Source organism: Pteronotus mesoamericanus, unplaced genomic scaffold (genome assembly GCF_021234165.1).
Source record: "Pteronotus mesoamericanus isolate MK-2021 breed Mesoamerican mustached bat unplaced genomic scaffold, CSHL_Meso_final contig_502, whole genome shotgun sequence".
Classification (NCBI taxonomy): Eukaryota; Metazoa; Chordata; class Mammalia; order Chiroptera; family Mormoopidae; genus Pteronotus; species Pteronotus mesoamericanus.
Window position 1 is genome coordinate 1,726,387 of NW_026555187.1, and position 19,862 is coordinate 1,746,248.

Here is a 19,862-nt window from a genome sequence, read left to right on the forward strand (position 1 = left end):
GAAGCTTCCGATAAGCTAGAGGTTGAGTGTCTAGGATGTACCCCCAGGAATGTGAAGTCCAGGACCCCACAGAGACCCACCGGGCACCCCATCCTCACATTGGGGCTCCACTGGGGTCTCATTACAGCCTGGGAACCAGCTGGGAGGGCTCTGCTCCCACCAGCCAAGGGGTGGGGTCAATCCCACTATTGAGGGCCTTGAACTGGGAATAGTAAGCCCGGCTCCCCAACTTCAGCCTGTTCACCCACTCTTGCCATCTGCTTGTCCTCTTGCTAGTTTGTCCATAGACTCCTCTACCACATAACCACCCACCCGGCAACTCCCCACAAAACCCTGCTCAGAGCAGCTGGTGGGACACTGGCTGGGAGTGAGGGCCACTGCAGAGTCCTCAGTCTTCGGAGGGCTCTGTGCCAGGACCACCCAGAGCAAAGGCTGGAATCAGGAGATGGGCCCTTCCCCGTGGGGGCCCGTGAGGTGGAGCGGTGCTTGGATTGCTGACACCACTCTGGTCTGCACAGAGATGACAGGACAGGATCCCGCGGACCCTTCCACTGCCTCAGGTGCTGAGGCGTCCTGGGGCCCGTTCCTGGGCACGTCCTGGTGCTAGGTGTCACGCCTGGACAAGGCTGGGGGCCCTAGGGGAGAGACAGCCATTCCTTCTTGACCCACCCTCCACCCAGCTCCTGAGTCAGGACCACCCCACTAGGACCCAATCTTTAGATCCCTTGTCTGCTCCAAACTCTCCAGCGTCCCCAATCCACACCCCTCACCAAGGCTCAAGGGCCCCTGGTGGCCCTCCCTGTCCCGCTCCTCCCCACCTCAGGGCCCTTCCCCAGCCTGGCTCGTTCTCTCCCTGAGAGTCTCCCCTTGCCATCCCAGAGCTCCCCACCCAGAAGCCCCACATAAGGTCGCCCCCGGGCCATCGCTCTTGTTGTTCATCAGCCTCTGAGAAGGGTATTCATCTGGCTGGGTCAGTGTCCTGGTCCTGTGTGCCAAATGGGTCCACCTGGGTTCCCAGCGCCTGGTGCAGGGCCCTACTCACAGCAGGTGCTCTGTGAACAGGCTAACCCATGTCAGTCGGTGGCCTGGCATCAATTTGCATATGTTTTCATTTGCAGGACTCTTCAGAAAAGAAGGAATCTACACCCAGATTTCCCCTTTCCAAGCAGGTTCTCTTTCTCTTTTTTTTTTTTTAACTTTAATCCCTCATTCAGTTTCATTTTTATTTTTTAATTTGAGAGAGAGAGAGACATCAGTTTGTTGTTCCACACATCTATGCATTCATTGACTGCTTCCTGTATGTGCTCTGACTGGGGTTTGAACCCCCAGCTCTGGCTCTCACTGGCTGAGCGACCTGGCCCCCTTTCCCCAGGTTTCCCAGGGCCTTGCCTTGGGCCTGGGCTTGGAAAAACAATAGAGGTGAAAAAGGAACTCGGTGGGTAGAGGGTACAAGCCAGCAGGCAACAAATGCCCGTGTGACAGTCATGGTGTCGCAGCCCTAGGAAGGGGCAGGCCTGACCCGCACATTGCATATAGAGAGAGAAGAAAGCCCAGGAGGACACTCATGGAGGGCGGGGCTGGCGGGGGCGGTGACTCTGGGCTCAGGTCGGACGGTGCCTGCAGGCCAGAAGTGGCCGCCAGGGGGCGACAGTGGTCAGTGAGACTGCTCACCCTGGCGTTCCATCCGCTGATTCTTAAGGTTCTACCCGCCTACGGAGAAGGGTACCCAGCTTCCGGACGCGAGCCAGGACTCGAACCAGAGGTTAGAGCCCCCGGAGGCCAAAGTCCCTCCGGGCCCTCAGCGAAGGGCCCCAAGATGACAGTGTCTGTGTTCCTTGATGGCATGAGCCCAGGCAAGGGACCTCCGCTCCCGGTTTCTTGGTCTCCTCATTTGTGTGACAGACACGTGCCGTACACTACCTCCCATTTATTCGGGGTCATGGCCACTGAGAGCCCCTCCCATGACCTTCGTCGTACAGTATGCACGGCACAGGGCAGATGCTCTGTGCATGTTGGTAAGGAACCAAGGAATAAATGAAGAAACGAATGAAGAAGGTGCTTGATCTGTGCCAGGTTTCTGTTACGTGAGCTCAGTTTATTCCTGAGGCAGGAGTTCTTTTATCCCAATTTACAGATGGGGAAACCGAGGCCCAGAAAAGGCGGACTTCCTCCAGTACCTACACACTCAGGACTTGAACCCCAGTGTCGTCCATTGGCCTTGGCCCGAAGGTGGCGTTTGGTGATGTGCTTCTGCTAGGCTCTAGAGAAAGGGGGTCAAATGGAGAAGGGGTTCAAGCGGGGTGACTCTTTCTTAGAGGACCCTGCAGCCGTGAACATGAGCCCGACCCCGTGGGAGAGGCAGCGCCGCGCAGCTCACCAGCGCTGCGGCACAGCGAGGTTGGAAGCTGAAGCCACTGCTCCCCGCCGTGCGGCCGGGGTCGGGGGGAGGCGGGGTGTGCAACTGGCGTTTCTGAGCCTCAGTTTCCGTACCAGCCAACGGGAGGCGTTCACGTCCTGTAGTCTGCGAAGGGAGCCACAGGCAGCCTGGCGTCTCCACCCCCCGCCGCCACTCAAGCGACCTACCCTGTCCAGGGATGAAAGGGTGCGTACAGGTCTGGGGGCGGAGTTTCACTGACCCAGGCGGGAGCCAAATAAATCCGCAGCCAGCCGCCACCACTGCCACCACCGCGCCACCGGGGGTTGCCCCTCAACGCCCCACCGAGACCTTCCGTAGTCCCTCGTCGTCGTCGGCGCTGAGCAGCGCGCTGAGCGCAGCTCCCAGGGAGAGGGTCAGAGCCTGGGTGGCGGACACACTACTTCACAGGTCAGCTGGACACAGCGGAGAGCGAGGTGGACGGACAGGCAGCGGAGGCAACCAAGTAGATCGAGAGGACAGACGGGGGTGGCGGGAAGAAGACCACTCCGAGGGCCACCGGGAACCGAAGGGAACAGGCGTGCGCCTCGCTGCGGAGGCAGAGCATCCCGCCACCTTCGCGAAGTCCTTGCCGGAGCCGCTGCCAACAACCTCCCCGGCCCGGGCTCGCGGGCGGGGCGGGGGAGGGTCGCGCGAGGCCCCTGCTCCTGCAGGTCATGACCGCTGTCGGGTCTGGGGCGCGGGCCACGTTCGGAGCCTGGGACTATGGGGTCTTCGCGCTCATGCTCCTCGTGTCCACGGGCATCGGGCTGTGGGTGGGACTGGCGCGGGGCGGGCAGCGCAGCGCTGAAGACTTCTTCACAGGGGGTCGGCGCCTGGCAGCGCTGCCCGTTGGCGCTTCGCTAGCCGCCAGCTTCATGTCAGCCGTGCAGGTGCTGGGCGTCCCCGCCGAGGCCTACCGCTACGGCCTCAAGTTCCTCTGGATGTGCCTGGGCCAGGTGCTCAACTCTTTGCTGACTGCCACCTTCTACCTGCCAGTCTTCTACCGCTTGGGCCTCACCAGCACCTACCAGGTACCAGAGAGAGGCTGGAAGCCAGACTGGCCTGGCTAGGAATGCAGGGCCCCTGTGGCAGAAGCCCTGGGGCTTTGAACTGCTCTGTAGGGGGACACAGGCTCCGTAGTTTTTCTGTGCCCCTCCCCCCTAAGGAATATAGGTGAGCAGGGTTCTTGGGAAAAGTCCCAGGTCGTGGGCCGAGGGGCAGGAAGGAGGAAGAGGAGCAGGTGTCCTGGTTCTCTTCCTGTGAAAGCCCTCAGGGGGTGGGGCCATCTTCAGCCAGGTCTCCACTCAAGGGCGGACAGGCACACACCTGCCAGGAGACTGCAGGCTTGAGATTCCAGTCTCGACTTCCCTTCTTTCTCCCGCCTTCCGCAAGGGGCAGACCTCTGCTAAGGATTCCCAAACGTCCAACCCTGCTAATTACAGGAACTTCCTTCAGGGCGCCGATAAAGTGATTAAATCCATCTCTGGATTAAAATCATGACTATAAGCAGTTGATTACAGACCCATCAGACATGAGAAAGAGGGGACGTGGGCACACTTGATGGCTCAGTCCTCTTGGGCACAGGCCCTGAGCACAGGCACAGCGTGGTACATGTGCACATGTGTCGGAGTATGTACACTTAGGGGCTCCCACAGGCAAGAGAGCAAAGTTGGCCTCTGGAGGGGAGGGCAGAGGCCAAGAGAGAGGGTGAAGGAACCCAGAGGTCTTGAGCCCCTGGGTAGGATCTGCCTTGGCTCTTCCTTGCAGTACCTGGAGCTGCGTTTCAGCCGCGCTGTGCGGCTCTGTGGGACCCTGCAGTACCTGGTGGCCACAGTGAGTGGCCTGGACCCTGCCCACTCCTTCATCTGCCCCAGCCACAACCCTCCAGCATCCCTCAGGACCCCGCCCTGTAGGTCCTGCCCCCATCCTGCAAGGCCCTGCCCACCACGGCCAGGTCTGCAGGTTTGGCCTGCCAGCCCCCCACCAACCCCGCGAGTCACTGGACCTGACCGCACCCCCATCTGCAGGGCCTCACCCACCCCCTGGCTCTCCTGCCCCAAACACCCTCCCTCCCCTATCTCTGGACTCCGTCCTTGCCCAGCCACTAGCACCACTACCCTGCCTCCCCCTCCTGCCCGTAGGTGCTGTACACGGGCATTGTGATCTACGCCCCTTCACTCATCCTGAACCAAGGTTTGACTCTGGGAGACCAGGGGAGAGTGTCTGGGAGGGGCAAAGGCTTACAGGCTGCACCAGAGGAGGGGGCAGGACAGACGAGCCCAAGACACTGCAGGCCAAGTTTGTACCCCACTGGGCAGCTGATGTGGGGGAATCTCTTTGCACAGTGACCGGGTTGGACATCTGGGCATCACTCCTGTCCACTGGAGCCATCTGTACCTTCTACACCACTGTGGTGAGTGACCCCCAACCCAACATGGGGGCTCCAGGCCTGTTGGGTGGGGGAGACCCTGGTCTGGCTGTCCACTCCCTACCTTTCCTTCCTCCTGAAGAAGCCCAGTCCCAGCTGGGCCCCTTTCATCATTTTTATAATGAAAGGTTATTTGAAAGGCTTATTGGTTAGAGTCTAGGGATAAGGTAGCTTCAGGCCTGGCAGGATCCAGTGGCTACAACAGTGTCCTCTGTGTACCTCTCCCATCTCTAGGCGTTCTTTCAGCTCCGTGTGTCCACCCCTTTGGGCAGAAAGTGAGTTCCTGTTTCCGGATGGGCTAGCAAAAGTCCAGGAGGGCTCTCTTTGGCTGGCTCTGGTCTTGCATGCAGGATGAGCAGAAGTTTGGGGGGTTGGGATACTCTAATTGGCTATTCCTAGAGCTGGGTGCGGGGTTGGCCTCACCCAAACATCCTGCAAGGGGAGAAGGCTTCTCCAAAAGAAAATCCAGGGGCTACCATGGGAAGGCGAAACCATGAAGGCTGGAAGGGTAAAACCAACAACTAATAATAATGGTAGTAATAATAGTAGCAGCCACCACTCACTCACTCACTCACTGAACGCTTATATGTTTCCATTCCAAATATTTTCTCACATTAACTAATTTAATTCTCACAACATCACCATAAGGAGAATGCTGCTATTAACCTCATTTTACAGGTAAGGAAACTTGAGGCAGAGAGGGGCATCGATCCCAGCTACTGCTGGAGGCCAGGCCAGATTGGCCCCAGCCAGGTTTCCCATCTGACCCCTCTTTCCCCCCCTCTGTCCCGTCCTGTCCTGAAGGCCCCAGACAGGTCCCTGTCTGACCCCCTCTCTTCCTCTTTGTCACATCCTGCAGGGTGGCATGAAGGCTGTGATCTGGACTGACATGTTCCAGGTCATAGTGATGCTGGCTGGTTTCTGGGCTGTGCTGGCCCATGGGACCATGCTTGTGGGCGGGCCCAGGCAGGTGCTCGAGCTTGCCCAGAACCACTCCCGGATCAACCTGATAGAGTGAGTGAAAATGGAGAAGGGATAGTGCAAGATGGGGGAGCTAGCATCCCTCTACCCTGGGGGAAGACAGCCAATGCCTCCCACTCCAAGAAGCCTTCCCTGATCCCCTTCCAAGACTCCCCACAGATAAGTACCCTGGCTCCCACTCTCTGTACTCGCCTACCTCCCATCCCTCCATCTGGCTCAGACCCCTGCCCTACCCCATCCCCCAGCCCATGCTGGGAACTGAAGACTCTCTGAGGTCCCAGCTGGGCCAGAAAGAATGGTTTTAGAATGCATTAGGGATGACTCGATAAACAAATTCGTAAGTTTTCAATCTGGCAAAGTACTCACACTTCAAAACCCATAGCAAATATCCCCTTAAGGCCCTTAAGGGGAACACCCTCTGGGGCCCTTGGGAGTGTGAAGTCAGCGTGGCCTCTCCACATGGCTGACTTGCCCGGCCGTCATCCAGCTTCGACCCAGACCCACGGACTCGCTACACGTTCTGGACTTTGGGGGTGGGCAGCACATGGATGTGGCTGTCAATGTACGGCGTGAACCAAGCACAGGTGCAGCGCTACGTGGCCTGCCGCACAGAGAAGCAGGCCAAACTGTGAGTGCTTGGGGGGGGGCAGGGTGGGAACCCCCAGGATGGGCTGCCACCCATCCCAGCCTGAGGCCACACCTCCCCACAGGGCCCTACTCATCAACCAGGTGGGCCTGTTCCTGATTGTGTTCAGTGCTGTCAGCTGTGGCATCGTCATGTTCACACTCTATATGGACTGCGACCCCCTCCTCTCAGGGCGTATTTCCGCCCCAGACCAGGTAAGTTCGGTCCTGGCTCCTAGGCCTCTCCTGCCCCCGTCCCCACTCAGAAACTGCGGATGAGTCTCTGGAGGTGAAGGTGGAAAGGCTTTCCTAGCAGAGAGAGCAGCCTGTGCAAAGGTCCAGAGGCAGGAGAGAGCTTGGTTCCGAGGAGGGTCTGGGAGGAGTGGGGAAGATGAGGCTGAGAGGCAATGGGGAGCCATGGTGGGTGTGAGCAGGAGAGCGGCACATGCAGATCTAGAGTTGTAGACTCCCTGCTGAGGATCAAGGAGACGGGATTGTGGTCCAGCGCAAAGTGACGGTGTTAATAGTAATGACCAGCTCCCATATCCCAAGCACTGACTCTATGCCTCATGCTGTTCCCTTCACAAGCAGTTCATTTGAGGGTAGGAGGCAACTGCCAAAGGTCTGTGGGCAAGTCAAGGGCAGCGCCAGGGCCAGGACCCAGGCCCAGTCACCCCCCAGCTGGAGCGCTAGCTGCGGGGCTCAGGTGGGCAGAGGCTGCCAGGTTACAGCATCGGCTGCCCTCCCCTGGGGCTGGAATCCCGATGCCCGACTGCAGCCCCAGGCAGGGCTGCCCCGCTCAGCCTCACCGTCCTCGTCGGCAAAGTGGAGATGACACAGGACCCTGCCTCTCCGGGGTCTCCGGGGTCTCCGGGGTCTCCGGGCTCTGCGCATGGTGGGGCTCGGTGACAATCACAGGTGCACACACTAAGTGCCCGCTGTGTGCCAGTCTGCACTGGGCACTGGGGACGCGCGGCGGGAGGACAACGGAAGCCCCAGCCTCCGGGGTTCCTGTCCTGGAGGCTCCCCCTGCTCCCCGCAGTACATGCCCCTGCTCGTGCTGGACATCTTCGAAGATCTGCCGGGAGTCCCTGGGCTCTTCCTAGCCTGTGCCTACAGTGGCACCCTCAGGTGAGTGGCCCCGCTTGCCTACCCAGCCTCGTCCCAGCCCCTCAGGGTCTTGTTGTCCCTGTCGGTCACCCCCCTTCCAGATAGAATTCTCTAGCCATGCCTACCCTTTACAGTTCCTGCTCGGTTCCCAGCAGGCTGCTCGGGGGGTCCTGGCAGAGGGCACAGCCCGCGCACAAGGGCCCTGTTGTGGGGCCTTCGCCGTCCTCGCACCGGGCCTCCCCATCTAGCGCCCCACTTTTTCTTCCTTCTCTCGGTCCTTCTTCCCCAAATGAGTATTTATTGAGCACCTACTATGTCTCAGATGGGTTGTTCTAGGGCACAGCCATGCAAAAGCGGACCCTCACTCCTGCCCCCATGGGCCTCACATTCTGGTGGCTTCAAACCTTCCATGACTTCTTGCCGCAGGCCTGCTCCTGCTGTGCCCAGGGTCCCATGGGGCAGTTCTCTGCACCTCATTATTGCTCTATAACAAGAACTTGTGTCATTCATGTACCTCGTTGCGGGTATCCCTGCTCCCATGGCCGGGGGGCCTCAAGTCTGTGGAGTAGGGGTAGGGGGCACACCTCCGCCACTCGTGGGGGAGTCTCTGCCCTGGGGCTAGGTGGGGTCCTTGCAGGTCAGATGGTGTGGGCAGCTGGGGGCCTCCCTGGCAGGTGGGCCCCAGAGATGGTGTAGCCTGACCACACAGAACCCCCTCCTTGTGCCCCCAGCACGGCATCCACCAGCATCAACGCCATGGCTGCGGTCACTGTGGAGGACATCATCAAACCGCGGCTGCCCCACCTGGCGCCCCGGAGACTCATGACCATCTCCAAGGGGCTCTGTGAGTTGAGGGGACCCGGCGGGGGCGGGCCAGGGCGGCCCCACCTCACTGACAGTGCCACCCCGTTGCCACAGCGCTCCTATACGGCTCGACCTGTCTGACCGTTGCGGCTCTGGCCTCACTGGTCGGGGACGGAGTCCTCCAGGTGAGCCCCTCGCCGGCCGTGCTCTGTCCCCGAGGGCTGGGCCATCTTCCGCCTCGCACTGAGGCCAGGGAGGGTCATGCGCTCTGGGTTCCGTCTGCCACCAGGGGCTGGGTAGCTCCTGCAGCCACCTTGGCAGAGGGGAGGGGAGGGGGCAGGGGGGGGGGGGGGGGTCGTGGCCCAGGGACAAGAAGAGACTCCTGGATGTGGGATCGCATCAGTTAGGAGAGAGGATGGGCATCTTTGCCCCCGACCGAGGGAGAGAGACAGAAACAGGGCACTCCCTTCCCCTTAAGGAAACTGAGGCACAAAGGCGTCTTAGGATGCAGTGGGATGCCTCAGGCCTTGCTTTCCCAGTGGGTAAACTGAGGCCTGCGGAAGCAGACGGCTCTGCCCTCAGCCACACGCCCACCCCCTCCCCAGGGCTCCTTCACTGTCATGAGCACCTTCAGCGGCCCCCTCCTCGGAGCCTTCACTCTGGGGATGTTCCTCCCCGCCTGCAACACACCGGTGAGCTGAGCGGTGAGCGGGGTGGAGGCAGAGGGGCGGGGGCGGGCCGGGCTCCTGGGTCAGCTGACTCCGGCTCCACCCTCAGGGCGTCCTCGCAGGGCTGTTAGCTGGCTTGGCCTTGTCACTGTGGATAGCGGTGGGCGCCACTCTGTACCCGCCCCCAGCGAAGTCCATGGGGGTCCTGCCGTCCTCAGCGGCCGGCTGTGCGGGGCCCTCAGCCAACGCCTCCGCCACGGGCCTCCTGGGCCCGCTCCTCGCCGCTAACGCCTCTGCTGGGGCCCCCAGGTGAGCGGGGCAGGACAGGGTGTGTCAGGAAGGGACCCCTACACCGACTCCCAAGTGAGAAGGAGGGACGGGGCTCTCGGGACTAGGTGAGGGCAGGGTGTTCCCTGCCAGGTTCAAGTGGGTGCCCTGGCCGCGGTGAGATCAGGGTGGGTTCCGCGGAGGAGAAAGGGTCGGCGATGAGGTCCAGCCAGAGGAATGTGGCCTGGTTTTTTCTTTATTGTGACAGATTTTCCAGACCGTAAAGCTAGTCATTTAAAAGTGGGTTTTAGCATATTAGCATGGTTATACAGTCATCGCCATTGTCTCACGACACTTTTCATCAGTTGGAGAAGAAGGCCTGTCCCCATCGGCCATCACTCCCTATTCCCCTCCCCCATCCTTTGATGACCACTAATCCAGTCCTTGTCACTATGGATTTGCTTGTTCTGGACATTTCATAGAAGTGGAATCAGACAATAGGTGGCCTTCTCTCTTTGGCTTCTCTCACTCAGCATGATGTTTTTGAGGCTCATCCACGTTGTAGGGAGTGTTTCATTCCTCTTTGTGGCTGAGCAATGTTTCCTTGTGTACACTGACCACATTTTGTTTGTCCATTCATTAGCTGATGGACATTTGGGTTGTTTCTACTTTTTGGTGATTGTGAATAGTGCTGCTATAAACATTTATGTGCAAGCTTTGGTGTGGACACATGTTTTTATTTCTCCTGGTCTATATCTAGGAGTGGAATTACTGGGTCACATGGCAATTCTATGTTTAACTTTTTGAGGAGCCACCAGACTGTCTTCCTCAGCTGCTGCACTCTTTTCATTCCCACAAGCAGTGTATGAGAGTTCCAGTTTCTCCACATCCTCGCTAGCACTTGTCATTTTCCTTTAAAAAAAATTCTAGCCATCCTGTAGATGTGTGATGGTATCTCACTATAGTTGGGTCGGTGTTTTAAAACTATTTTATTTATTTATTAATTTTTAGGGCGAGGGGAAAGGAGAGAGAAGGAGAGGGAGAGAAACACCAGTGTGTGGTTGTCTCTTGCGCACCCCCTACTGGGGACCTGGCCCACATCCCAGGCATGTGCCCTGACTGGGAACTGAACCAGTGACCCTTTGATTCACAGGCAGGCGCTCAATCGACTGAGCCACACCAGCTGAGGCTCTTTGTGGTTGGGTTTTGATTTGCATTTCTCTAATGATAAGTGATGTTGAACGTCTTTTCATGTGCTTTTTGTCCATATATATATCTTCTTTGGAGAAATGCCTATTTAAATCCTTTGCCCATTTTAAAATTGGGTCTTTTTATTGTTGAGTTGTAATTTATATACTCTTTATATCTTTAAAATATTCTGGATACTAGATTCTTGTCAGGTGTATGATTTGCAAATATTTTCCCCCATTCTGTGGGTTGTCTTCGTGTGAGTGTTAATATTAGGGTTTTTAATTGAATTTATTGGAGACATTAGTTAATAAAACTATACAGGATTCAAGTGCATGGCTCAATAACACATGACTTGCATACTGCATCAGGTGCTCACCACCCAAAATAAAGTCTCCTTCTGTCTCCATTCTGTGGGTTGTCTAGTCACTGTCTTGATAGTCACCTTTGAAGCACAAGAATTTTTAATTTTGCTGAAGCCCAATTTCTCTATATTTTCTTTGGTTGCTTACACTTTTGGTATTAGAGCCAAGTACTAATTGGCAAATCCAAAGTCCTATTCACACCTATATTTTCTTCTAAGAATTTAACTTGGCTTTGTGCTGAGGGCAGTAGGGAGCCATGGAGGGTAATGAGCAGAGGCAGGGGCTGACCTGAGTGACATCGTAGCAACACTTCCTCTGGCTGTGTGCGGAGGACGCCTGGGCCCGGGGCGGGGTGGCAGGGCAGACAGAGGGGTGCCGTTGCACACATCTGAGCGACCAAGGATGGAGGATTGGGCCACGCCGTGGCAGTAAAGATGAAAAGACAGGAACACTTTTAGACTCATGCTTACTTCTCCCACCCCCTAGCATGGACCCTGGCCGACCCGCCTTGGCTGACAGCGTCTACGCTATTTCCTATCTTTACTATGGTGCCATCGGCACACTGAGCACTGTGCTGTGTGGAGCCCTTGTCAGCTACCTGACAGGTAAGCAGGGCTGTGGCTTCCTCAAGGTCACCCTGCCCTCCCCTCTGCCTCCAGGACCCACTGGGGAGGAAGAAGAGGAAGGGTGCTCCCAGTGGCCAAGCAGCCACTGTGTACTGGACACACCTGCACGCTTTATGCTGTGTCACCGCAGGACAACCCCGCACCTTGCAGGGCTTGTCCTATTTTGCTAAGGCATAGCTGGGACAGCCTCCCCCCTCCCCCAAAGACGAAGTCCTTGCTAGAGAAGGTTCCGCGGGGCTGTGAGATGCTGTCCCTGGTGCTGAAATAGCTCCTCATCAGGACCTTGGCCATGGTGCACCCCTCAGGGAATTCGGAACCCCATCGAGAAGTGGAAAGACATCAAGAGAAATCAGTAGTAATAACAGTGCCTGTCCCTGCTTTCTGAATATGCGCTTTACATTTACCAGGCCCTCACTGAGCCCAGCACAGAGTCCCACACTGGACCCTCCTGGCCTTCCACTGATGTATAGATGAGAAAACGGAAGCCCAGAGAGTGGCAGGGGCTTGCCAGGGTCCCCCAGTGGGTCACCATCAGATCTGGGATGGGAGCCCATCAGAGCTCTCCCTTCCCTTCCCAGTCCCCGCCACCCCCTCACTAAATGACCCCAGTCTCTCCGACGCCAGGCCCAACCGAGCACAGCGCGCTGCGTCCTGGTCTGCTGTGGTGGGACCTCACATGGCAGACGGCATCCGTGGCTCCCAAGGAAGAAGTGCCCACCCTGGATGACAACTTGGTGAAGGTCTGTCTCAGGGCTGGGCTCCCAGAGTGGGGGGAGGGGCAGCGAAGTAGCTTGGGTGCTCTGGGCATGGCCTAACTCAGGGGAATGACATGGTGAGTCACTGTCCTTCTCAGCCTCTTGTTACCTCCAGTGGGAAGACTCAGTACAGAGCTGATGCACCTTCAACACTTCCTGTTATCCCTTGTAGCAAAGGCTAAGCTGAAGTTCATAATTTTCATTTTCATTGTATCTGTTTTTACACTGACTACAAATCTATGGCAGGCGAAACTGGCTTGCCTTTAGGATATTGATATAAAGTCTCTCCTGAGAATAAAGTCCCTTAACTCTTTTTTTTTTTTTTTAAGATTTCACTTATCTATTTTTAGAGAGAGGGGAAGGAAAGGAGAAAGAGAGGGAAACATCAGTGTGCGGTTGCCTCTCACATACCCCCCAGTGGGGACCTGCCCCGCAACTCAGGCATGTGCCCTGACTGGGAATCGAACCAACCCTTTGGTTCACAGGCCAGCACTCAATCCACCGAGCCATACCAGCCAGAGCTAAAATCACTTAATTCTAAGTGAATCAATATAGAAATAATCCTACGTAAGAACCGTGATGGGGCAGGCTGACCTCGTTCAAAGCCTCATGGTGGCTATATGGATGCCTCGAGTTTGGTAAACACTTTCCCTGAGGGGTCTGGGTCAGGCCTGCCCCTGGTTTGGATTCCCTAGTTCATTTCCTCATTTATTAAGCACTTGCTGTGTACCTAGCCTGCTCTGGGCTGGGGTCCGAGCCCACTTTCTAGCAGGAGCAGATAAAAGCTAAACTGAATAATAAGTAGGATCTTGGTGGCAGATGAGTGTTAGGAAGACAGCAAAACAGCCTCCTGGGATGGGGTGGCCTCCTGGAAGAGGAGACACTGATAGAGCCCGGAATGAGAAGAGGGGCCAGGGAGGAAAGGCAGTCTCTGCGGAGGGCACAGCAGGTGTGACAAGGTGGGCACTGGGGAAGGAATGGATTTGGCTGAACTATTTTAAAGCACAGGCACGGGGAAGAGAAGTGGATGGAGATTTTAGAGGCAGAGGGGACCCAGGTGCCGTCCTCCCAGGCCCTCGGTGGCTCCGTCTGGGAGATGAGCTGGCACAGAGATGGGGTCTCTGAGAGATCTTTCTTTTCTCCCTTCAGGGGGCCGAGGGACCCACCAACGCCAAGAGGCCTCCTGACTTCCTGCCCACCAGTGAGGACCATCTGCTCTTCCTGGGGCAGGAGGAGGTGAACGGAGCCTGCTCTGGCTTCAGGACCCCCGGCAGTGGACATGAGGGTGGCCGTGACCTTCGGGAGACAGACCTCTGAGCCAGCCCGGGACTGACCGCCAGGAATGGAACCTCAGGGTGTGCCAATCCCAGGCCAGGGGATAAGGACCTTGGGCTCCGGTGGGTGGGACAGTGTCATCAGGGCTGCAGGCCCCCCCCGCATCCCGTGGGAAGAGGCAAAGCCCCACCTCAGGGAGGTCACTTTACCCAGCCCCCTCTGCCAACCATCTGCTAGTGTCAGATGCTGCACCCCTGCCGGCTCCCTCAGAATGAGACTGGATTTTCCTACACCTGCAGTAGAAAGATGTTGGAGTCCCCTCTGGACAACATGGGAAACCTCCAGGTCTAACTTTAGGGTCTGAGAAAGGCCGCGGCTCTCTCCGGGAGGTGTCTGAACCTTAGCAAGGATTCTGGAGGTTCTTGGGCCGAGCCCCCTGCACCTCATTTCACAGGCAGGGAACCTGAGAACTGGAGAGGGGCAGGGATTTGGCCAAGGTTACAGAACAAGCCAGAGGCGCACTGAGAGCTGGACACCAGTTTTTCCTCCTTCCCCCTCCCCGTGGTCCCCCTTTTGAAGGACAGATGTTACACAGCCTCTGACCTGGGGAGCAGGATGGGAGGAAGGAGAAATAACGTTCGGCTTTCCTCCTGTGCCTGGCGCCTGCCCCATCTTACCCTTTAAGGACTGTGACCCCACTTTGCAGAGGAAGAAACCAAGGCTCAGCGAGGCTGCCTGAGGTCACCCAGCGAGTCCTGGCGGACAGGGACAGTCCTGGGCGCTACTTCACGCTGGGCTGGATTGCGGACACATCACTGGTGTGCAGGGTCCGACTGGCCGGGCAAGCGCACACCCCGGCCCCTTGACTGGAGACTTCATCCACACGCATCAAATAAACGGACTCTGAGGCTCGATGTCCTGTGTTCTCTGAAAAATTCTTCCGGTCTCAGATCTCTCAGTCAGATCTGAGTGCCCATCTCTGTGTCTCTTGCCCAAGCCTGCAGTGAATAAACCTGAGTATTTAAATCATCAGAGTGAGGCAAGCACTCCCACATCAGGGCACATCCCAGACACGCGGCTTCTCTCCTGAAGCACTGTCTCCCTGTTGCCCTTTGCACCTGGACAGCCTCCACGATGTCCTGTCACCAGCCCCTGCGGTCTCTGTGACCAGGAAAGGTGGCTGCACTTGCCTCTGCCCACACACCTGCTGTGGCTCCCACGGGCCCCTGCTCACTTGGCAGTCGGGTCCCCTGTACGGGGTTCAATAGAATCCCCCCAAAATTCATGTCCGCTTAGAAGCTCAGAATGTGAGCTTATGTGGAAACAAGGTCTTGGCAAGCGTGCTTAGTTAAATTAAGATGTCATACTGGATTAGGATGGTCCCTGAATGTGATGACTGTGTTCGCATAAGAAGGGGTGGAAAGACACAGAGACATAGGCACACAGGGAGACAGTCATGGGGACATGGAGGAAGAGATTGGGTTGACGCTGCCACAAACTTTGGAAGGCCTGGGCCACCAGAAACTGAGAGGCAAGGAAGGCTCCTCCCCTAGAGCCCTCAGAGGGAGCACGGCCCTTCCAGCCCCTTGATTTTGAACTTATGGCTTCCAGAACTGTGAGAGAATAAGTTTTCATTAGTTTTAAGCTATGGCAGCAACAGGAAACTAATAGAGTAGTGCCCCCTTATTCACAGTTTCGCTTTCCAAGGTTTCAGTTACCCACGATCAACTGAGGTCTGAAAACATTATATGGAAAATTACAGAAATAAATGATTCCTAAGTTCTAAATTGTACACAGTTCTGAGTAGCGTTATGAAATCTCTGCTGTCCTGCCTGTTCCGACCTTGACCATCCGATTTCAGTGTCATTAAGTTCTTCTTTATGCCTAATTGCTTTGGCTGGAACTTCCAATACTATATTGATGGACATTTAAAAAGTGGACATTCTTTTTTTTTTTTTAAATCCTCACCTGAGGATACGTTCGTTGATTTTTAGAGCAAGAGGAAGAGAGAGAGAGAGAGAAATATCAATGAGAGAGAAAAACATGGATCAGTTGCCTCTTGCACACCCCCAACTGGGGACCTGGTCTGCAACCCAGGCACGTGCCCTGACTGGAATCAAACCAGCGACCTTTCAGTTTGTGGAACAATGCCCAAGTCACTGAGCCTCACTGGTCAGGGCTGGTCTCCGTTCTTTTTCTTATCTTATTGCATTGGATAGCACTTGAATATTAAGCATTGAATATTAGTTATAATTGTGGGCATCCCTGCCCCATCCTGGAACATGTCGTCTCTTGTTTCACCATCCAACACAATGCAGATAGTTCCTTTTTAATCACAACCTTTGATCAGACTAATTTCTTCCTATTCCCCACTTACTAAGAACTTAAAATCTGGAGTGGTTGCTGAATGTTATTTGATATTTTCCAGCATAGTGAGATAATCATTTGGTATTTTTCACCGTGATCTCTTCATTGAATAAAGGAGACTTTCTGGCACTAAACTTTCCCTGCCTCCTTGGAATAAATCCTGCATGCCCCTGGTATGGTGTCCTTTAAAGAACAGCTGAACTCAATTTGTTGATATTTTATTTAGCATTTTTTCATGTGCCCAGGCTCCTGACCCTTTCTTTGCATGTCCTTACCCTGCAGCCCAGCCGATTCCCCAGGGCGTGGGGGAGGGTCTGCTCAGTGCTCAGAACTCTGTTGGAGCACAACCAGGTGATTTCAACTCAGCAGCTCCCCTCCCCCTCACTGCCCAGACCTGCTTCTCCCCCAGGCGACTTTGCAGGCCCACCCTGCACCTGGGCAGCCTGCTCATCTTTTTATTCCACTCGTCCTCTGCACACCATCCCCCAGTCCTGTTGACTCGGGCTCCTAATGGAGGGAGGGGCCAGCCACACAGCTCTCCTCACATACACACCCCCCCAGGGCCATGGACTTGTCCAATCTTCCCTGCTGATCTTGGTATCCACAGCTGAAGCCAAGACAGAGGCCACACATTCTTGTTCTTTCTACACTGTGGGGGAGTTGTCAAGGAGCCAGACTGAGGAAAACACAGGACTTGGCAGGAAGCAGGTAAGTTTCCACTGGTGCGCCCCCAATGGCCTCCTTCCCAGGTTCACAGCTCCTGTCAGCTTCAGGCTCTGCTGGCTCCAGGCACCCCTGTCTTCCTTGCAGCCAGGTCTCAGATTGGGGCTGGGGTCTGAGGTTCCCCTAAACCGGTAGCTCCCCAGGAGGCAACTCACCCAGCACCATTCCATCCACCGGCATAGAATCCCTATGAAAAGCTGCGCAACCTGCAGCCAGTTGTCGCGCGCTCTGTGTCACCCGCGCTACTTTCTCCAAATCCTGACCTGCAATAGATCCTGCAAAGAATAGGTCAAACCCCTGGTTGCCCCAGCAGCGTGGAGGCCCCACATCAGGAAAAAAGATCTAGAGAGGTAGATTTTCTTTTTCTTTAAAAAAAAAAAAGATTATTCACATTGCTCAGAAATGTCTTCCCCCCCACCCTGCCATCAAGAGCAAATCATAGAAATGGTTCCCAGGTAGTAATCATAAATCTTATTTATCTTTTGATTTTTTTAAAGTGTGGCTTTTCTTGTTAATTTTTTATCACACAGTATTAAGTTGAAAGAGCCAGATTGTTCTGGAAGGCTTGTTATGAAAACCTGCAGCCCCCCACAGTTCCCATGTATTACAAAATCAAGAAAAACATCAACACAGTTGTGGGGGAGAGATGAACGGTATTGGGGGTTAGGGTGGTTGGCAACTTGGGCTGTGAGAGAATCCACAAAGAGAAGAAAATGCAGAGAGCAAAGTTTTCATTTTATTTTCCCAAGAGAGGGAGAGGGCTGGGTGCGGAGACACGCGCCAACACCAGTACCAGCACTGGCACCGGCACCGGCACCGGCACCAGCCCCGAGGGGCCGGGGCTTTGTGCTTTTATGAAGTGATTGGGGTAGTTGTAGAGCAGGATGTTTCAGTTGGTCTAGTATGGGCTGCAGCTTGCCGTGATGTTATCTTGGTGTTATCTTTGGGTACAGGGTCCAGTTGCTGGGGTCTGGTATGTTCTGTTTCATACGTTCCCAGAGCTTTTGTGCCTTCAGGGCGCTTCAAGTAATTTTCTAGTTCTGAGCGTAAAGGCTCATAAAACAATTAGGGTCCTGGCTGGTGTGGTCCAGTGGATTGAGTGCAGGCCTGCAAACTGAAAGGTCACCAGTTCAATTCCTGGCCAGGGCATATGCCTGGGTTGTGGGCCAGGTCCCCAGCTGGGGGTGAACAAGAGGCAAACGATGGATGTACCTCTCGCACATCAATGTTTCCCTCCCTCTTTCTCCCTCCCTCCCTCCCCCTCTCTCTAAAAATAAATAAAATCTTTTTAAAAAAACCAATTAGGGTTAGTCTTGCTTTATGGGGTCCAGCTAGCTCTGACACAGATAACCTGAAAAGAGGGCTTTTGTCCTAATACTGGGGGTGTGTGGACTCAAAGGTGTCAGGGAACGGGGAGGTGTGAATGAAAGCAAACACCTGGACGAGCTTCTCTCTCACCCACTTTCAGCGCCCCGTGGTCTCCCAATGCCGTTCCTTCGGACCGCGTCAGCCCCTCTTGTCTCCCTGCCAGCGCTCTGGCCTCTACCCTGCACCTCCACCCCCCATCCCCCACTCCCAAGGGATAGAACATTCAGCCTCCTCCTCTGAAGCCAGAAAAGCCGTCACCTACCAGACCCAATAAGCAAAGACGGATTGAATCTTTATGGGCGCTTTATTCAGGTGGCCAGCGATCTGAGAAGACAACGGGTTTGTACCCCAACAGACCATCTTAAATTCCATTTTAAAATGGCTCTTTTTATAAGAAGAGCAAAGTGTAGGTAAGGGGTTTGGAATTCAGGGAAAAGTTAATTGGATTGAAAAAAACTGCTGCCTTCTCATCCCGGGCAGCGGTCTTTCAGCTGCGCCCCGGGCGGTGGCCTTTATCTGTGTCCTGGGCCGTGGACAGTCTCGCCCTGGGCTACAGCGGCTCAGACACCACCTTGGTTGCTTGCAGTCCTCCTGAGGCACAAAGGTGGGACTGCTTCGGGTCTTCTGGAGTCAAGGTGGGTTATAGCTTCAACTCCTGAAATAATAGCTTTTACATACATAGATTACTAAGCTTATTAGCTATCGCCTGAAACTAAAATATTTCCAACATTTGAGCCCCCCGTCGCCCACAGTTCACACCCCCACCATAGCTCCCTATTGCCCTCAGGATAAAATCAATCTGGTTACATGAAGTCAGCTCTGACACTCTGCTCCTTTCTCCCCCTTCCCGCCTCATCCCCACACCCAGTGAGATGAAGACTTAAACTTAAAGTCTGGTGCAGCAGAATTCAGATCCTGTCCTTGCTGCTAACCAGCTAAACCTGGCAGCTCTGTCCCTTTTGCTTCAGTTCCCTGTCTGTGAAAACGGGCGTGTGTTTGAGGAAGTGGATGGTCTGAGTGTTATAAAAGCATTGCCCCTGATGGGAGGCACCGCCAGGGTGGCTGCAGGCTCTGGGGTCCCCAGCCCAGGTGGGGCTGCTGGTGGAGGCCCATGTTTGATGTAGGGAAAGAGGCACCCAGGTTGGTCATTAATGGGCAAAGTGAAAACACACTTGAGGTGTGCAAGGGCTGCAGGGAGCCCACAGGCTGCATTTACTGGGGAGAAGGGTCCACCCCAGAAAGCAAACAGTGGCTTTGTGTCCCCAGGAGACCTGGTCACACATTAATATTGGGTCCCCACCCCAGCCCACCTGGCTGCCGCCATCTGTATGAAGGTGCAGGGTGTTTGCTGAATTCAGTTCTTGCTCAAATATTTGTTCTCAAGACAAGACAAATGCAGCCCTGGCTGGTGTGGCTCAGTGGATTGAGTGCTGGCATGCGAACCGAAAGGTCACTGGTTCGATTCCCAGTCAGAGCACATGTCTGGGTTGTGAGCCAGGTCCCCGGTTGGGGGCGTGCGAGAAGCAACTGATAAATGTATCTCTCACACATCGATGTTTCTCTCCCTCTCTCCCCCTCCTTTCCCCACTCTCAAAATATAAATAAATAAAATCTTTAAAAAAAAAATAAAGAAGTCAAACACTATCGAGGCAATGGGAAAAAAAAGACAAGGCAAATGCAGAGGCCCCATGCCCTTTAGTCAGGGTCAGAGCCCACAGCTGGGGCAGAGGAGAGGTGCACGTACAGCCACGCAGCTGGACGCGAGGGCTCCTCTCCAAGCCTGAGGCTCAGAGCCAGCGGTCCTGCCGTGGGAGAGCATGCACTGCTCGGAGCCTGGGCCGTGGACCCAGATTCTCCGGCCTTCACCACGGAAAGGAAGGGAGCACTGACACAGACT

General features: G+C 55.4%; 1 protein-coding gene across 1 annotated transcript; it reads left to right on the forward strand.

Moving 5' to 3' along the window:
* Positions 1-3,090: 3,090 nt before the first annotated feature.
* SLC5A5 (solute carrier family 5 member 5) lies at positions 3,091-14,370 on the forward strand. Its single transcript, XM_054578717.1, has 17 exons — positions 3,091-3,447; positions 4,184-4,249; positions 4,558-4,609; positions 4,762-4,829; positions 5,704-5,858; positions 6,313-6,453; positions 6,536-6,665; positions 7,492-7,580; positions 8,291-8,403; positions 8,478-8,548; positions 8,969-9,055; positions 9,141-9,340; positions 9,481-9,486; positions 11,338-11,456; positions 12,102-12,217; positions 13,382-13,587; positions 14,193-14,370. The coding sequence occupies exons 1-16, from the start codon at positions 3,091-3,093 to the stop codon at positions 13,547-13,549; spliced, it is 1,938 nt and encodes a 645-aa protein (XP_054434692.1). The 3' UTR covers positions 13,550-13,587; positions 14,193-14,370.
* The last annotated feature ends 5,492 nt before the right edge of the window (positions 14,371-19,862 follow it).